We start from the raw sequence: 17239 nt of genomic DNA, 5'->3' as shown, positions 1-17239 counted from the left end.
ACCTAGTTTTAAAAAAACCTCCTGCCCATAAAGGACAAAGACAAAAATCTACCTATAACTATATTCAAAAAATTCTAAAACCTTAAAAAATCAATGTAACTGCACTTCCTGACTTCGTTCATCTGTAATAAACTTCACTATACAAAATAAACTATAGTAGGTATACACTTCACTTCAACCTCTTTCACAATATTATATTTTCTTCTTTTTTCTTCCAATTCATAAGATTCCATCTTGTCTATGCCACTTGCTTATCTTAAAACATTTGTTTCTTCTTAAAATTTTCTTTAAATCTTTTTCTTCATAACTAATTTTTATTCTTCCTATCGTTATCGTTATCATGTCAATTCATATAAGCCGACAGGGTTTTCAGACGAGCTCCTCAGGGTTAGGTGCAAGAGTTTAAATGAAATGAAATAAACGACATTCCATCGGTGTGTAAGTAAGTAATGAGTAAAGTCTCAAGTTGCTGTTGGAAAAAACTTATTTAATTTCATACGCGGACAATTGGAGTGTAGAGTAGATCCAAATATTGCGGAAAGGTCCGGAAGAGGTATGGTAAACCTATTGAGTAATTATTCACGAAAATGGATAACGAACTTTATATTTCAAAATTAGAACACTCTTCATAAAAGTAGTACCGTACACACTCTACATTCATGTAAATTAAATTAAAAATGTGTGATTGTCTTATCCAACAAAACCATTGTCAACAATGAGAAGGTTTGTGAACTTTAGTTATTTTTCTTGAGAGTTCAACAGTATCATCCTCTTAGTATACTATAGTGACAATTGATTTAGTCGGTATATTTGCTCGAACTTCTGCATGTTTGTTGTCAACTGGCCGAATTCTGATAGGCGCATCATGTAGATTTCTGTAATGTATTGAGACATTTTTTTTGTACGTTTTGGTATTAGGTAATGTTCCACTTACGGGTTTAGAATAGTGACAACAACTGCGCCATCCGGTCTAATAAAACTAGTAACAAGTATATCATTTGTAGTTTGAGTGAATGAGATTCTTTGGGAACCCTCGGGTAGAAATTTGCTGAAGTGTGCCAGAGCGTAATACATGGGCTGTTTGTAAAATTCTCCGGCTGTAGAGTTAACTATGATAGGCGCGTCCACATTGTTGTCAATATAAGTTGGCCCACCAGTTAAATCAAGTGCCATGTTCCAATCTATCCATCCAGTTACCCAGTTGTTCAGATCCTAAAGTTTAGTGATAGTGGAGGTGACAAACGAATGCACCCTAGTTACCTTAATAATGTCAGACGCGTAGTTTTCGGCTCGCTTCCAATCGCCTAATTTAACGTGCGGTTGATCAATTCCGACACCTTCACAAGATTCTGTCGCCAAAATGAATTTTTCTGGATATTGATCGTGAGTTTCCTTTAGCCAGGTTCTGGGCAACCAGTTCCAATAATAGTGCAGCCCAAAACCATCTATATAGTCTTTAGCCTTTTCATTTTTAAATATCTGCAAGCTCTATTATTAAAGCCCATCAATTGAAAAGCAAACTTACCATCTCAATCATCTTGGGGAACATAAATAATTGATCATCAATTGTTAACAATTTGATGGATGCGAATTCCGACTTGCGAATAGTGGGACCAAGATTTTCCGCAATAAAGGTGCCCTTAAATGCGCGTTAATTAATGAATTATTTACCGCACCTACCATTGACCCAGGAAGCCAGCCTACTGAGTTAATCTTAGATGGAATAAGCCCAGTTGACGGTTCGTTTCCTGTTGTCAAGCCCCAAAAGTTAATCTTTTCCGTGGCGTAGGCACGCAAAAACTTGACAAAGTAGTTCGCCCACGCTTGGTACATTTCGTCTTTTAAGAAATCAGGCCCTGTATACATTCCATTGCGCTTCATCCACTTTGGAGCAGTCCACGCCGAGGCTAGCAACTTTAATTCGCCTTTAACAAGCGCCTGGGCTTGTTTAATTAGAGGTATCTGAAAGCAACGTTCAAAAACTGTACGTAGGAATTGTGCATATACTTTGTAGCTAAAGTCTTCGGCCGTTAGATTGAAACGCAGCAGTTTGGGATCTTCCTCGCCATCGTTATAAGAGTAGCCGTGTGTCGAGAAGTCGGTACCTCCAATCGGAACACGGCCCATGTTATATTGAAGACCATTGTCAGAATAGTACGCCCTGTAACGTTTACGAATGAGATGCTAATTTTAATTAATTTAATTAACCTAAGAAGTGTTGCTGCCGCCGGTTCACTTAGGGAGTTGATGTTAATTCCTGTTGAATCAGTGAATGCGCCACCCCAGCCGATTATCGTTTGATGTCGTTTTGAAGAATCAATGGTGATGATTGTATCTGTACTATTTCTTTCGTATGCATGAAAATGGTAGCTTTGTCTTAGCAATCTGAGACCACCTTCTGTGGTAGTGTACACAAAATAGCTACTGTCCTGTGGTTTTGTATTTGGAGGAAAGTTGTCGCAATAAGATGCGTTGCATACACATACTACGCTGCTATAACCGTAACTACGCGGAGCGCATTGATTGGCCAATACATCTAGAAACAAATAATTAAACTAACCTTAAACATTTTTGATTGGTCTTCCAAATATATTTTGTCGTTGAAGCTTAATTTAACTGTTTAGAAAATGGGGGTCGGGGGGGGGGGGGGAGGGGGGGCTGCAGCCCAGCTCCAGTTTGTCTATCAAATCGTAGTATATGTATTGCTTTCAGCGCCCAGACCAATGCAAATTGATATTTGACCCGTTGTCCATATAACCCAGTCCCCACCCCCACCCCACCCATGACTAGCATTTTTGCTTGCGGCACTGGAGAACAGTATAGCAGTAAATTGGGAGCAGGCAGAGTCCATGAACGAAGTGCTCACATAGCTACTCTTTTCTTAAACATGAAAAATTTGCTATTAATCATAAATGACCTTGTTAAACCCTAATTGCAAAATTACCAAGTGTATCAAAGTTTACTTCAAATACATAACGTACATATACTTACCGCAAAAGTGAAGAAAAGCAAGAATGATTGCAAATTTCATTTTGCGAAGAGCCTATTGGCACTCGAAATAAATTGATTGCCTTTTAAATTGGCTTTTATAAAGAACACAGCACAATGATTAGATAAGTAATGTGTTAAGTGGTCACTGGAGTTTATGATACAGCATGGAGACAGACTGGCTCAAAAGTATTTCATCGCGAAATTTGTAAACTACAATGGGGTTAATGGAAGGGAGGAAGATTGCCGAAACGTTATTGATTTATCTATGTACCTAACGTGAGAATTATAGGAGATTGACGATAGTGTAACAGGCTTGGTTGAAATTACCATAGAAACAAATGTAATTGTATCAATATCTAGATCTACCAACCCTGTTAAATCAGATGAATTAACGTAAAGTGAACATGTATCGTTAAACGTTAAGTGCCAATTTAAGATAATCGTTATCATGGGTTACCAACTGATGCTTAGTAGTACGAAGTGTTTCACTCTTGTTTCGCATTTTGCCGAGTTTTGTGTAGTTTGTGCAGTATACAAGATCAAGACAAGGCTTTTCCACAGAGGCGGATTTAACCCCTCCAGCGCCCTGACCTCTGAGACCCATCTTTTGATCTACTGTAGAAGACTGAAGAGTATCGATTATCAAACCATATAATGATTTACTCTGAAGTGTTTGTGTTTCTTATTTCAAATTCTACCTTTCCTTCTCTATTCTCGCCTAGGGCATCTAAGTCCAAATGAACTTTTTTAAGGTGCAGGTTCGTATTGACATCGTTCAACAACTCAAGCATTATGCGGGTCACTCTGTAATTGGGCGAAAGCCTGTTGAGTGTTGAGGGCCCAGAACAAGAGAGGGATACCTAATAAATACGTCTGACAGGAGGAGAAAACGTATCGTTTGAAGCCTTGAAGGAGTAATCTTTTTACTTCCTTTTTTGGTTGGGGTTATAGTGTACTTAACCCCCAGATTCTACGCTAACTTCACACTACAGCCACAGGGAAATACAATCAATACGGTAACGTTTAAAAAAATGGCCACCGGATTGGCCATTCTCTCCAAAAGCAAAGAGTACCCTCTTTGCCAAAAGCTAACCAGGTCCCGCTTAAATTTGAAATCAAAATGTAGCACGTGATGAAACGCCTAAGATAGATGTAGTAAATAATTTGGTTACAGTATTTCCCATTCCTGTGACAAGACTAGTTACAAACAACGACCATACAAATATCAAAGAATTCAATAATTTCCACATATTTAAATAAATGACCAAATATATAAATTTAACTTCGGCACAAGACCATATAATCAAAACATAAACATAAATAGAGCAAACATTTACTCCAAAAATGAAAACAATAAAATGTAACGGTATTTTTTTACACACGTCACGCAGCATTGACATTAAACCATGTTAATTTCAAAAAATTATATAATAAATAAAAATAAATTATAAAATTAGAAAACATATATACTTTTAAGGACTATCGAAGGCAAGCTTGTTAGAGACTCTAAAGGTATTAAAGAGCTATGGAAATCATTTAGAGCGAAAGATTTTGTGACGGCTTGAATATTCTTAAAGCCCAATAAATCTTTTCGGAACCCTTAAAAACTCAAGAAAACTCCATAAAACTAACTTTTAAAGAAGTTTAAAAATTAAAAGACTTTAGATGGTCTTAGCTATACCATTGAATGAGCACTTTAAAAAAGTATAACGCCCGTGATAACTGATCAAATAAGAAAACTTTCGCAGGATTCTGTCGTCCCTCTGTTGTGAGAGAACGTGAAACGGATTGACTACTTTTACGGTATAGGTAACAAAGAAAAACAGTCTTCAGTGTGGCCTAATTAAAGACAACCAATCGGACGGTGAATCTTCGGTTTTAGAGTCCTTAAATGGTGCATTTAAATATTTGTCTGTGTCGTAAAATTTAAGTTTCAACACATTCCATCTTCAATGTGTCAAAAAATTTCAAAAGTGCCTTCTTTAATTAGTCAATAATTGTCCGGATGGTCGTCTTTAATGAGGCCAACCTCTCCGGTTTAAGAGCCCTTAATTTTGGCGTTTCAATATTCGGGTCTGCCGACAAAAAAATGTAGGTAACTTCAGGACCATCTATTCTTTTCATTTTCAATCCGTCTTCAATGTTTAACCTTTACAACAACACCTTCCTTCAATAATAATTAATTTCACCTGATGATGGCGATTATCGCCGAAACTATAGTCGTGTTGTAATAGTACAACAATAAATTTATGGGGAAGGCTTTGAGATCCGATTTTCTTAATCTTTGATATCACTCAACCAGATTTAGAGGAACGATGGATAATGTTCAGAAATTTTATACATATTATACACTTTAAATAAAAGCAAAATAGGTTCAAAATTTGGTTTTGCACATACTATAGCCATAGGTACCCAGGAGCTCGTTTTCTATATTTGTTTACACGTTTATTATTATTAATTGTGGTTGTTTGATTAGGAAAAGGTAAAGGAGATTTTTAAGTGCAACGGATAATGATAAAAGCATGGGAATTGATAAGAACCTTATTAATGTACTATCATTACAAACTTGTCTGCCTACTTACAATATAATAACAACTGCGGTAAAATTGTGAAATAAGTATGTTCGTCAATACCAGAAGGGTGATCCAGAAATGCGCCAAAACTAGGTAAGAGGATTGCAAATTGAGAATCGAACAGTACATCATGATTATACCATTTTAGTGTTGCATCATCATTTACGAGAGCAATGTATAGTAAAAAGTCGACAATTATTGAAAGCCAAGTAAACCATTTTAAACAGTTACAAGAACAATGGTGGGATGAGAACGGCCCCATAAAGCCTCTTCACTCTTTAAATAAACTAAGAGTTCCTTTCGTTTGGGACGGCTTGGTTAACACAGGAGTGGTTCACAAGGACTTGCTTCTTAACGAAAACCCACAACCTCTCGCTAACTTAGAAATATTGGATGCAGGGTGTGGAGGTACGGTTTTTTTCTAATGGTACCTGCGCAATTCGTGTTATTACGTTTTAGGTGGGATTCTAGCGGAGGCGTTAATGAGATCAGGTGGTACGGTAACTGGAATTGATCCCGCAAAGGAATTACTAGAAATAGCCAAGCAACATAATATATCACGAAACATAAACTATTACTCAGTTACAATTGAAGAATTCTCAAAAGAGAACGAAAACAAATTGGATGCAGTGATTACTTCAGAAGTGATAGAACATGTTTGTGAAGTGGAAGTTTTCTTGGAGAACTGTATCCGTTGTTTAAAGCCTGGAGGTTCCCTTTTTGTAACTACTATCAACCAGACACTACTTGCTTGGTTGCATATTATCGTGCTTGCAGAAATATTGTTTAGACAGATACCATTAGGAACCCATCAGTACCGCAACCTTGTTCCACTCCAGCGACTACTAACGATTCTGGAAAATAGTAAGCCACTAGCAGTTTATATAGCAAATATTTGATATTTTTCTTAGATAACTGCAGAATTGGTACAGTTCGAGGAATGGTGTACAACTATCTGAATAATGATTGGTATTGGACCAAAACAACGGCAATTAATTACGCTGTGCACGCTATTAAAAATTAATTGTTACCTAAAAAATAATTTGGGGGGCCAATAATCGCATGTTATGAATTTTACATTGAAATCCCTATGATGCGTTACGCAAGTCACCACCCTGTATAATAAGAATTAATTTTCGCATATCCTTCCGCCAAATTTCGTAGAAGAATTACAAATTAAATATTCTATTTTTTAATTCAATTTTACGATGTTAAATATTTGCATTTATATTTAAAATTTTGGTATCCCGTTACGTTATATTTACTGCAGGTACTACTGGTTTCCTACTTTTGTTTTATATAGGTAATTCAGTGATTCATGGTCATTTCATTTGTACCTATGTAGATAGTTTGGTGCTAAGTAATGTAATGTTTATTTTTGGACCACTCCGTTCCCTCCATCCCTATTCTGACGAAGCCGTGGCAATTAACGATACTAATAACGTGGTTGGTTACTTAATAGAAGGTCCCACGTACTATATAATACGGGTGAATATTCCAAAACCGATCATTGACAATTAATATGGGTGTCAGGAAAAGTTCAAATGGACTGTAAATTAATAGGTGATTTAGCTAGTTAGTTAATAGCGGAGCCCACGACGCTAAATTGGGATTTACTCCAGCGTCGTAGGGATTTATTGAACTTTGTAGATTAGATTGTAGAATGACAAAAAGTTATATTAGGTACATCCCTCCACCGGAGGGGGGCGCGGCTACACTATTTTAATAATGTAGAAAAAAATACTCAAGCGCGTCAGATATTGATAGTGTATGTTGTTAATCTGCCGGTTTGCATGTTGGGGAAGACTGTACGTAAGGGTTGAAAACAGGATTTATTCGAGTGCGTCAGAAATCTATTAGGCATCCCCTACTACATCTAATTGACACAGGTTCCTTATTTAAAACAATTGGATATTAATGACTCTGGCCAGTTGATATCCACATCCACCAGCTTCACCTTTGACATTTGGTTGTTTGATTAGGAAAGGATAAAGGAGATTATTGAGTGGATCGACCAATGATAAAATTATGGGAATTGATAAGATATATATTTATTAATGTATTATCATTAAAGAATTGTCTACCTATAATATAATAATAACTGTTAAAACTGTAAAATAGGTATGTTCGTCAATACCAGAAGGGTGATTCAGAAATGTTACAAAAAAGGGTAAGCAGATTGAAAATTGAGAAGCAATTATGATTAGATCGCTTTAGTGTTGCATCATTTATAAGAGTAATGTACAGTAAAAAGTCGACAATTATTGAAAGCCAAGTAAATCACTTTAATCAGTTACAAGAACAATGGTGGAATAAGAACGGCGCCGCGAAACCACTTCACTCTCTGAACAAACTAAGAGTTCCATTTGTTTGGGATGGCTTGGTTAACTCAGGAGTTGTTCACAAAAACTTGCTTCTTAAACAAAACCCAGACCTGCTCGCTAACATTGAAATATTAGATGCAGGATGCGGAGGTACGTGTTTTTCTATGGTAGGAATTCGTTTCATTCCGTTTTAGGTGGGATTCTAGCGGAGGCGTTAATGAGGTCAGGTGGTACGGTAACTGGCATTGATCCATCAAAGGAATTAATAGAAATAGCCAAGAATCATAATGTATCTCGTAATATAAACTATTACTCAGTTACGATTGAAGAATTCTCAATAGAAAACAAAGGCAAGTTTGATGCAGTTATCACTTCGGAAGTGATAGAACATGTTTGTGAATTGGAAGTTTTCTTGGAGAGTTGTATAAGTTGTTTAAAACCTGGAGGTTCCCTTTTTATTACCACTATCAATCAGACATTACTTGCGTGGTTTCATGTTATAGTGCTTTCAGAAATTCTGTTTAGACAAATACCATTAGGAACTCATCAGTACCGCAACATTGTTCCATACCAGCGACTACTAACGATTCTGGAAAATAGTAAGCAACTAGCAGTTGGTTACTAGCTAATATTTGATATTTTCCTTAGATAAATGCAGAATTGGTACAGGTAGAGGAATGGTGTACAACTTTTTGAATAATGATTGGTATTGGATCAAAACAACGGCAACCCATTACGCTGTGCACGCTATTAAAAATTAATTGTTATCTACAAAGAAATATTGAAAACCATACACGTACCACATATCGCGCAACGCAACACGTGCAATTTTCATATAGTAACAGAAAATCCATTTTCGAATATCTTTCCACCAAATTTTATAGAACTATTTTCATCAGAAGGGTTACATAATTACATTTATCGATTGTGTATCCATACCTATGAATTTTTTATTAAGTAGGTAACTATATAGATATCCCTATATCCTATATCCCTTCATGTATTCAAATATTTATTGCAATATTGTCCGAGGGATAGTTAGGCTAATTAAGCGATCACCATAGAGTTCTTTTCAGTTGCCACATGCAGGGCCGGATTTACATATTTTGTACCTATGGGCCCCTAGAAATCGCCCCCCTCCCCTTCCAATTATAAGCATTTTATACCCCAACCAAAGTTATTGTTTACTCTTTACAGAAAAAGGTTTTTCTTTCTCATAATTTGCTTAGATAGTATCATTGAATAAAAACCATTTATTCAATGGTAGTATACAATAAAATAGCATTATGCGGGTCACTCTGTAATTGGGCGCATGCCTGTTGAGGGCCCAAAACAAAAGAGGGATAATAATAATAATAAAACAAATAAAAGACACCAATTTCAAATACCTAACGTACCTATTTCAAGTTTATTTTACAGTTTAAACACTGTAATCCAATATATAAACATGTAAATGTAACCACTGAATAGTGTTTCAGAGCATTCAGAGAATCTAACGGTTACGTAACGTTATCAAGTCACCCCAGGTACGATCGAGAAACTGATAAATATGGCTAGAGGACACCTTAATTAAGCGTTTTCAACAAAAAATTGCGGAAGAAGCCCTAAATTTTCCACAATCTTAATACAAAGTTCACATAATTTCGTCGAAATGTGAGATTATGTTTCTCCGTATTTCATAATTACCTTTAAGTTGGTAAGAGTGTGCGTAACATTCCAACTTCAATTACTTAAGAGGTTATGTTATTTTTCTACTATAGTGCTGTAGAATTATTGCCCAAATTTGTTTTTTTACCGCCCCTACAAATGTGCTGCTATGGGCCCGGGCCCACATGGCCCAATGCTAAATCCGGTCCTGGTGCGATAGTTCAACCCTTAGACTATGAAAGACCTTCTCTAAGGTTCTTTCCTTCTCTAAGGTTCAACCTATTCCCATAAATGAACGGCATCGAAACTGTATGTAAACATTCCGGTTTCTTCGTGCAAAATTTTGTGCGACGTATTGTGCGATAAGTTTGTAATTATAACTTGAACTTTGAAACGCATGGATCACTGTACGAAGATAAGAAAATAAAAATTCACATAAAAAACGCCACAAAGTTTGGTGATTACTGCATAAATAAATCACCTTCTAAACATGTTTGCCACTGCCATAAGTAAAAATCACTAAAATCTTTAAGCGCCAAATTTAAACTATCGGCAATTATTTTGGAGCTACTAGTCGCGCCTTGAACCGTATTACCTCATGACCCGTGTTTCGCTTGAGTTTAAAAATCTACTTACACACCAAAAAGCACGTTTTCGTGGCGGGGCACTCCCATGGGTCGCAACTACGGGTAGAGTCTAGCATGACCTTCATTCACTTGTCGCAGTTGGGTCCAGACAGTGCCTCCTTCAACGTCCATGGCTCCTCCTGAACTCCAGTTTCTGCTGCACAAGCTTATCGAGCAGGCATCAGTTGTCCTTTCGTTGTCCTAGCAGACCTTTTCAAGGTATTCTCTTCGAGAATAGGCGTTGTATCTTCCCATATGTCTTCTTCATCCTGATCCGCTACGAGGACTTACCTTCGTGGTACATACTCACATATAGTCACCGTCGAAATCGGAATAATCACTTCGCTCAATGCACAGAATTGAAACTGAAGAATTTGACGTCTCGGATAATTGTAAAAAAATCGTGATCATCCACCATATTCTCGCGATCTGAGACCTAATGACTTTCTTACTTCTCCAAGAATCAAGAAACAGTTGCGTGGAAAACGTTTCCAGTCACCAGAACAAGCTTACAAAGTTTTAGTTCTCCAACTTCAGACTGGAATTACTGTTTTGCACAGGTTGGTTCGAAAGAATGCAGAAGTTATGGTGAATACTTCGAAAAACAATAGCAATATCTATATCGTCGTTTGCTAAAGTTTTTAGTATAATTAAATCTCACATCATAACAGGCAACCCTCGTGTATTATGAAGATGGCGATGCCCACGTGTGAAGGATAAAAGGATAAATATTAGAGAGAAAGCTATTTTTCCAAATATATGCAAGACATCACAATAACAAAAGTGAAACAGTAAATGAAGCTTCGATCAAACACGAGTGAAAGTGAGAAGAAGTGCTCTGCAATAGAAAAAGAAACTACTGCTATTATTGAGAGTATTTGAAAATGGAGACATTTCTTGTGCAATCGATATTTCAAACTTATCACTTGGGTTAACTTAACGGTTAATTAATTAATTAGATGTTTTGTTATCATTTTGAAATATATCATTATTTGACCTTTTCTGTGTTTGTTTCTGAATTAACGTACCAAGTTACTCAAAGTACGAGTACATAATATGATTAAACTCAGATATGTTTTTATTATAGTGTACTTATCTGGGTAAATAAAGTCCGTTTGGCAGAAATTGAGAAGCAGTCTACTGTTACAGGTTAGATATTATTAAAAATTAGTACACATCCAATAACAAATATCTGTTGGTATGTTATTCATCAATGTCATGCAGAAATACTCTGGGACAGGGTAACCGGACTGCATATTTTACACTACTGCTGTCTTAATATCAATTTTAGTGGTATTTCATTTATGAGAACAATATCCAAAGCGTACAGTAACAAATCAACAATTATTGAAAGCCAAGTAAATCACTTTAGTCGCTTGCAAGAACAATGGTGGGATGAGGCTGGCGCGATGAAGCCTCTTCACTCGATGAACAAACTAAGAGTTCCTTTTGTTCAAGATGGCTTGGTTAACTCAGGACTTGTTCATAGGGACGTGATTCTTAAACAAACGCCAAAACCTTTCGCTAACATAAAAATATTAGATGCAGGATGTGGAGGTATGTTTTTTTCGTAATGTTAATTAACCGCGGAATTTCCTTCATTGTATTTTAGGTGGGATTCTAGCGGAGGCATTAATGAAATCAGGCGCTTCGGTAACCGGTATTGATCCGGCGAAGGATTTAATAGAAATTGCCAAAACTCATAATGTACCCCGCAATATAAACTATTGGCCAGTTACGATTGAGGAATTTTCGAAAGAAAACAAAAACAAATTTGATGCGGTAATTACGTCACAAGTAGTGGAACATATTTGTGAATTGGAAGTTTTCTTGGAGAGCTGTATCCGTTGTTTAAAACCTGGAGGTTCCCTTTTTGTAACTACTATCAACCAGACACTACTTGCTTGGTTGCATAATATCGTGCTTGCAGAAAGAGTGTTTAGACAAATACCATTAGGAACCCATCAGTACCGCAACCTTGTACCATACCAGCGACTACGAACGATTCTCGAAAATAGTAAGCAATTAGGAGTTGAGTTCTAGCAAAAATTTGATATTTCCTTAGATAAATGCAGAATTGGTACTGTTCGAGGAATGGTGTACAACTATCTGAATAATGATTGGTATTGGATCAAAACAACGGCAATTCATTACGCTGTGCACGCTATTAAAGATTAATTTTTGCTTGCTAAGGTATACCAACCACATTTCGAAATCAAACACAAGAATAGTAGGTATAATGTTGGCTTAATATATCCAAACAACATAGTAAGAAGAATCAAATTTTGAGAGCAGAAAATAATTAAACATTTAACTATAGACTCGATCCCTTCCCGTGAATACTGAGAACAAGTACCTATTCTGAAAAAACAGAAATGTATATGGTATATCCCTATTGCAAATAAAGTAGGTACATATTCTATTATTTTACAACATACGCATTTTTCCACGTTAAATTTTTAAGAAACGACAAAACGGTCGCGCTGAATTAATTAGCTTAAACATTTCCGTACAAAGAATGACACTGCCAAAACAGCATAATAAATTGTCACCAAAATTAAGGACGTGCTTATATCGATTAATCACTGGAACAAATTAACAAAACGTAATTTGTTGTAAACATGACAGGTAATTACAGGCGTAGGTATAAAAGGATCATTTTTTGAGAATGTGGTCAGTTAATCCCATTGCATACCTACAACAAATAACCAGTTATAATGTCTCCATATATGGTAAGTTTTGGTGCAAGATTTTTACTTATTACATGTTCTCGCTGGAAAGTGTCTCAATATCTGGTGCTATTAGGTTGCGTTACTTATGATGATGGTCATCAACGTTGCCTTCACTCTTCCCGCTGAATCAAAGCCTAAGAATCACTCTGGAGAGGATTCCGATTCCACCGATTCCTCAGAAGAACACGCTGGAAATTCTCACGGAAATAGCAATGCCAATGGAAACGGTCAGAAGCAGAATAACAATTCGGGATAGTAACTTTTTATTATACCTACACTACATATACCAAATTGAATCACAATGTTTACAATTTAGCACAATAAAATTCGCTTTAGCATGATTTAACGCCCTTGTATGCCCGGTCGATTTCCACCTGGTCTGTTACCTCCGGGTGGCTTCTGCCCCGCGCCGGGGTAGTGACCATCAGCACACGGGCAATAACAACCGTATTCACCACCTCCAGGATAAGGACCGCCAGGATAGGGACCGCCGCCCGGATAAGGAGCTCCACCAGGATGTCCACCGCCACCTGGGAAAAATCCCCCACCTGGAGGACCACCTCCCGGATAGTTTCCACCCCCTCCTGGGCCGGGATAAAATCCCCCTCCGCCGCCACCTCCTCCAGGATAATATCCAGCACTCCCGCCACCAGGAAATTGTGCAGGACCGCCCCCGCCCGGTGGATAATTACCACCTCCGGGATACTGGCCGGGGCGGTTGAAAAGATCTACCTCATGGTTTACCTTATCAGACTCGGCGTACTCCTCCTTCTCTTTATCTTTACCGACTTCGGCGTAATTTAAATTGGGTAGCACGATTAAAATGATGACTATCTGAAAATTGAAAAAGTTGTTTCGGTCCTGTAAGTACTTCTAAATACTTACCCAAGCATAGCGAAACATTTTCACCGCGAAAACAGAAACTAATTTTTTATCTGAAGAACATCAACATTTATAGCTTCTTCCAAACGGCGGGTGTTCCTACTAAACAAGTCTTGCAAAGCAAACGTGTTTTGAACTGGGATAAAAAAGATAACAATTTTATAGTTCAAGTTCTCGATCTCGTTCAGGTGAATGGTCTGAGATTGGGAATAATTTATTGAAATTCCTCAGATATTTCAGACTTCTATTTTTTGTCATATATCGTACATCTTGCACCTAAATGGTTCGGAAACTGATCGAAAAAGTGTTATAATTGTTTGGTAACGATGATACAGAAGATGGGTTATTTTCAGCGGAAGTGTGTTACATTGCAAACAAGATGCGAAAAATCGCATACGATTTTCAGTTGGGGAATTTTTTGCCATTCGGAACCAGACTTTTAATCCGGCTCATTTTTTTCCTTTTTTGCGGTACATTCTATTGCAATTTTCAGGGTAAAATATTCGTGAAATTCGTGTTTTGGCCATCAAGATAACGCTACTGGTCTTCTTCCTAACGTAATAAAAGTGCATAAATAATGATTTAGGTATATCTTGATCATAACGGGAAAAGCCATTTAACTTCAAAATACACATTGCACTTAAATATGCATAGATGTAGGTACTCATTCGGCAAGAAAGCTTTTCCAACCCAAATGACAATTTTGGGTTGATTTTGTCACAGCGCATGTGACTTAGACTTATAAATGACTTTTAATGTTATACCATAATTACTTTCCGCGGCCCAGTGCACATCAATATAGAGGTTTAAGTCCCCCCCTCCCCTCTCTTCTACAAATTCAAAACGCGCATTATCCACATGAACTTATATTTATTAGGTTTAATTGAACGTATTTTAGCTTACGCGTTCGTTTCATCTCTGTCAACTGGCTGTATTTGTTTACTTTCCTTTTCTTCAGCAATAGTTTCTATATTGGTTTCCTCATACACTCTTCAACCATCTTACAGTTTTTGATTTATTTTCGGTCATTCTAAAATATTTTATATTTGTTTAGTATTATGGTTAAGTTGATAGAAATTAGTGGGCAGCTCTAAGTTAAAATTTGGGTTTTTGGTTTTGAAATTCCTTGCAAGTAGCAAAACCACTTTGAATGTAATTTAGGAGACAAGATTTTATTCTTGGCCATCAAGTTGATAAAGGATCAGTTACTGGCGATACGGAATGACAGCGGATATTCCGTATGATATGCTGACTCTAGAATTCTCTAGATGCTTTTCGTTTGCTACCTATATTAACAAATTGAATAATGGTAAATCTAAGTTCTTAACTCCAACGCTTTAGAAGCAAATTCTAAGAGCAACAATATAAAACGTATTTTCCTCTCGCAAAGCGCCACGTGTCTACTCTACATACAAAAGAGAGAGAACCGAAAAATACCGGTTCTTTGAAACTAATAATAACGGTACCGGTATCGGTTCCGGTTATCATAACTTCTTAGATAACGGTTCCGGTTCCAAGTGAAGAGCTTATAAAGGCAATCGGTTCTGGTACTGGTTCTTTTGGGTACCGGTTCCAACCCTTGACTGAAGGCAATAATACGGTATAGTGTGTTACAATCAATTTTGTAGTAATAACCATAGGTTTAAAAGACGTTATATATTAATCCAATTGAAGTTTGTGGCGATCTTGGAGATCACGCATTCGACAATGCAATGTTGACTTACCCTATATTTACAATTGGTAATTCTCGGGAAAAATAATATAAGCAGAGTCATCCTAAAGGTGGAATTTGGTTGCGACGTCCAGCCGTATGACACAAGAGATATCATAAATGCAAATGATCTTTGAGCGGTTATGTTTATATGAACCATTGGGTCATAAAATAAGCCAAAGAATTAGCCCCTTCCATATTTACATCATATTTAGGAACACCCTGTATATCTTCATATCTCTTCCTTGTTGTAAATGTCGCTAAAGCAGCCACATCCTCATTTGTTAACATAGGACATTTGAACTTTTTTTGGTTCAATGTGCCTACCAAGCAAAGTAACATAACCTTTAACCTTACAATTATTTTAATTATACAATCAATTTTGTTTGTTTATATTATGGTTATTAAATTTATAACTGGCTTCTTTATTTAAGTTAATGTAAACTATTATTTCAGCCTCCGCCCGTAATAGAGCCTCCACCCATTTTACCGGAAATTGATGAGGAGTTATTGGAATACCTAACAAAACCAGAAAGGCTTCCGATTCACGATTATGAAAGAAATCAAGAATTTTGGCCCCGAAAACCAGACCCAACGAAATTATTTCACTATGATTTCTCACCTTTGTCAACCACCTTAAAGGTAATTATCAGATTTCTTCTAAAAAAGTGCTTATGTACTATAACATAGGTTCAACGTGATATGAACACAGGTGAAATCATTGAATTTCGTGAAGTTCCAATTCAAAATGTGGGCAGCACATCAAGAAACTCAACTTTGTTAACTCGTCAGCCGGCCCCGCCATCTGAGGCGCTATGGGGTGGCATTTCTAATGTTCCATTCTGGCCAGCAGGTCTTAGTGATCCCACCGAGGGCTTACCTTTAAAAAAAGAAGCATTAACGAAAAATGGTAATTGTATTACATTAATAGTAACATATGCATTATAAAAAATAGAATAGTGAGATGATGTCCATACACTTTTGGGGAACAACGTATTTAAGATGTATACTTTTCAGTCTTACTATTGTTTAAAGATTGTTGTTAAAAATGTAGTTCCTCTCTTTAGGTACTTCATGCTGGTTAGTGCTCAATAGAAATCTATAACATAATGATTAAATTGAACTATAGGCTGTTCAAGTCTCCAGATGCACTACGAGTGCTTATGGATTGAATGTCGCTCCTATCTTTTTATATGCTTGTCTTTACTAGAATAATCTTTTAAATATCTTGAGTAGTTAAGGCCTCTGACGGACGGACGGAGAAAGTGGCCATAATAGCACCTTCCAACATGAGTTGGAAAATGCGCTAAAAAAGCATGTAGGTACCCAATTGTGGTCATGTTTATAGATATATGTTAAAGTATACAGGATGGTTTGGACCGCGCGTCTACCCATGTTCTCTATCGAATCCTCCAATCACCACTTTTGGGAGGGGTGGGGGAGCAACTTTGTTGTTTCAAATGGGTACCCACATTTTTTATTCCATATCTTGATTCTACTGTTCTAAGTAGTTTATTCGAAACGTTTTTTGTGATGGTAAGAAACTAATTGCAGTAAATTTGTATATTAAAATGGCAATCTAAATGTTTCTTTTTATAAACATTAACATTTGCAAAATTTAAATTAGTTTCTGCGATTACAGCGCCATCTGTTACCACAACATAAAATGTTTCGAATAAATTCTTTATACTTTTTTGAGTAGAATCGAGATATGGAATAAAAAATGTGGGTTCCCATTTAAAGTTACAATGTT

The 17239-nt window shown here is 36.7% G+C and overlaps 6 protein-coding genes across 11 annotated transcripts in view; 4 read left to right on the top strand and 2 right to left on the bottom strand.

Annotated features, from left to right (window-relative positions):
- Positions 1–586: 586 nt before the first annotated feature.
- Positions 587–17239, bottom strand: part of LOC116158619 (lysosomal acid glucosylceramidase-like) — a 24735-nt gene continuing 8082 nt past the window's right edge. Inside the window, exons 1-8 of one of the 3 annotated variants that reach the window (XM_031471431.1) lie at positions 10172–10302; positions 2209–2536; positions 2008–2161; positions 1681–1962; positions 1526–1639; positions 1261–1479; positions 935–1212; positions 587–875 (exon numbers count right to left, since the gene is read on the bottom strand). In XM_031471431.1, the coding sequence (XP_031327291.1) occupies positions 773–875; positions 935–1212; positions 1261–1479; positions 1526–1639; positions 1681–1962; positions 2008–2161; positions 2209–2536; positions 10172–10247 (1554 nt within the window). In that variant the 5' untranslated portion in view covers positions 10248–10302 and the 3' untranslated portion in view covers positions 587–772. Of the gene's footprint in view, positions 876–934; positions 1213–1260; positions 1480–1525; positions 1640–1680; positions 1963–2007; positions 2162–2208; positions 2537–2991; positions 4708–10171; positions 10303–17239 lie in introns of those variants that run through there. The other 2 variants (XM_031471432.1, XM_031471433.1) reach the window with 2 other exon arrangements.
- LOC116158621 (ubiquinone biosynthesis O-methyltransferase, mitochondrial-like) lies at positions 4706–6620 on the top strand. The gene is made up of 4 exons (XM_031471436.1): positions 4706–5657; positions 5713–5972; positions 6024–6428; positions 6476–6620. The coding sequence occupies exons 1-4, from the start codon at positions 5611–5613 to the stop codon at positions 6586–6588; spliced, it is 825 nt and encodes a 274-aa protein (XP_031327296.1). The 5' UTR covers positions 4706–5610; the 3' UTR covers positions 6589–6620.
- On the top strand, positions 7599–10343 carry LOC116158623 (ubiquinone biosynthesis O-methyltransferase, mitochondrial-like). The gene is made up of 4 exons (XM_031471437.1): positions 7599–7734; positions 7782–8038; positions 8083–8487; positions 8537–10343. The coding sequence occupies exons 1-4, from the start codon at positions 7688–7690 to the stop codon at positions 8647–8649; spliced, it is 822 nt and encodes a 273-aa protein (XP_031327297.1). The 5' UTR covers positions 7599–7687; the 3' UTR covers positions 8650–10343.
- LOC116158620 (ubiquinone biosynthesis O-methyltransferase, mitochondrial-like) lies at positions 11181–13234 on the top strand. 4 transcript variants are annotated; one of them, XR_004142776.1, is made up of 6 exons: positions 11181–11402; positions 11453–11718; positions 11774–12178; positions 12227–12567; positions 12626–12893; positions 12967–13234. XR_004142776.1 is itself a non-coding variant. In XM_031471435.1 (6 exons), the coding sequence occupies exons 1-4, from the start codon at positions 11362–11364 to the stop codon at positions 12337–12339; spliced, it is 825 nt and encodes a 274-aa protein (XP_031327295.1). In that variant the 5' UTR covers positions 11185–11361; the 3' UTR covers positions 12340–12429; positions 12482–12893; positions 12967–13234. The 4 variants fall into 4 exon arrangements, 2 of the variants coding, with proteins under 2 accessions (XP_031327295.1, XP_031327294.1); XR_004142777.1 differs by having other exon boundaries at positions 12227–12571; XM_031471435.1 differs by having other exon boundaries at positions 11185–11402; positions 12227–12429; positions 12482–12893.
- Positions 13140–15059, bottom strand: LOC116158624 (glycine-rich cell wall structural protein-like). The gene is made up of 2 exons (XM_031471438.1): positions 13779–15059; positions 13140–13727 (listed from the first exon to the last, which is right to left on the bottom strand). Exons 1-2 carry the CDS (start codon positions 13794–13796, stop codon positions 13236–13238), a joined length of 510 nt encoding a protein of 169 aa, XP_031327298.1. The 5' UTR covers positions 13797–15059; the 3' UTR covers positions 13140–13235.
- LOC116158618 (helicase SKI2W) overlaps positions 15765–17239 on the top strand; it is a 7740-nt gene continuing 6265 nt past the window's right edge. The window contains exons 1-3 of the mRNA XM_031471430.1: positions 15765–15886; positions 15943–16128; positions 16177–16396. Coding sequence (XP_031327290.1) covers positions 15884–15886; positions 15943–16128; positions 16177–16396 — 409 coding nt within the window. The 5' untranslated portion in view covers positions 15765–15883. The remainder of the gene's footprint in view (positions 15887–15942; positions 16129–16176; positions 16397–17239) is intronic.

The sequence above is a fragment of the Photinus pyralis genome, unplaced genomic scaffold (assembly GCF_008802855.1).
Source record: "Photinus pyralis isolate 1611_PpyrPB1 unplaced genomic scaffold, Ppyr1.3 Ppyr1.4_LG1, whole genome shotgun sequence".
Lineage (NCBI taxonomy): Eukaryota > Metazoa > Arthropoda > Insecta > Coleoptera > Lampyridae > Photinus > Photinus pyralis.
The sequence above is the reverse complement of the archived record's forward strand: the minus strand, read 5'-3'. Positions and strand labels throughout refer to the sequence as shown.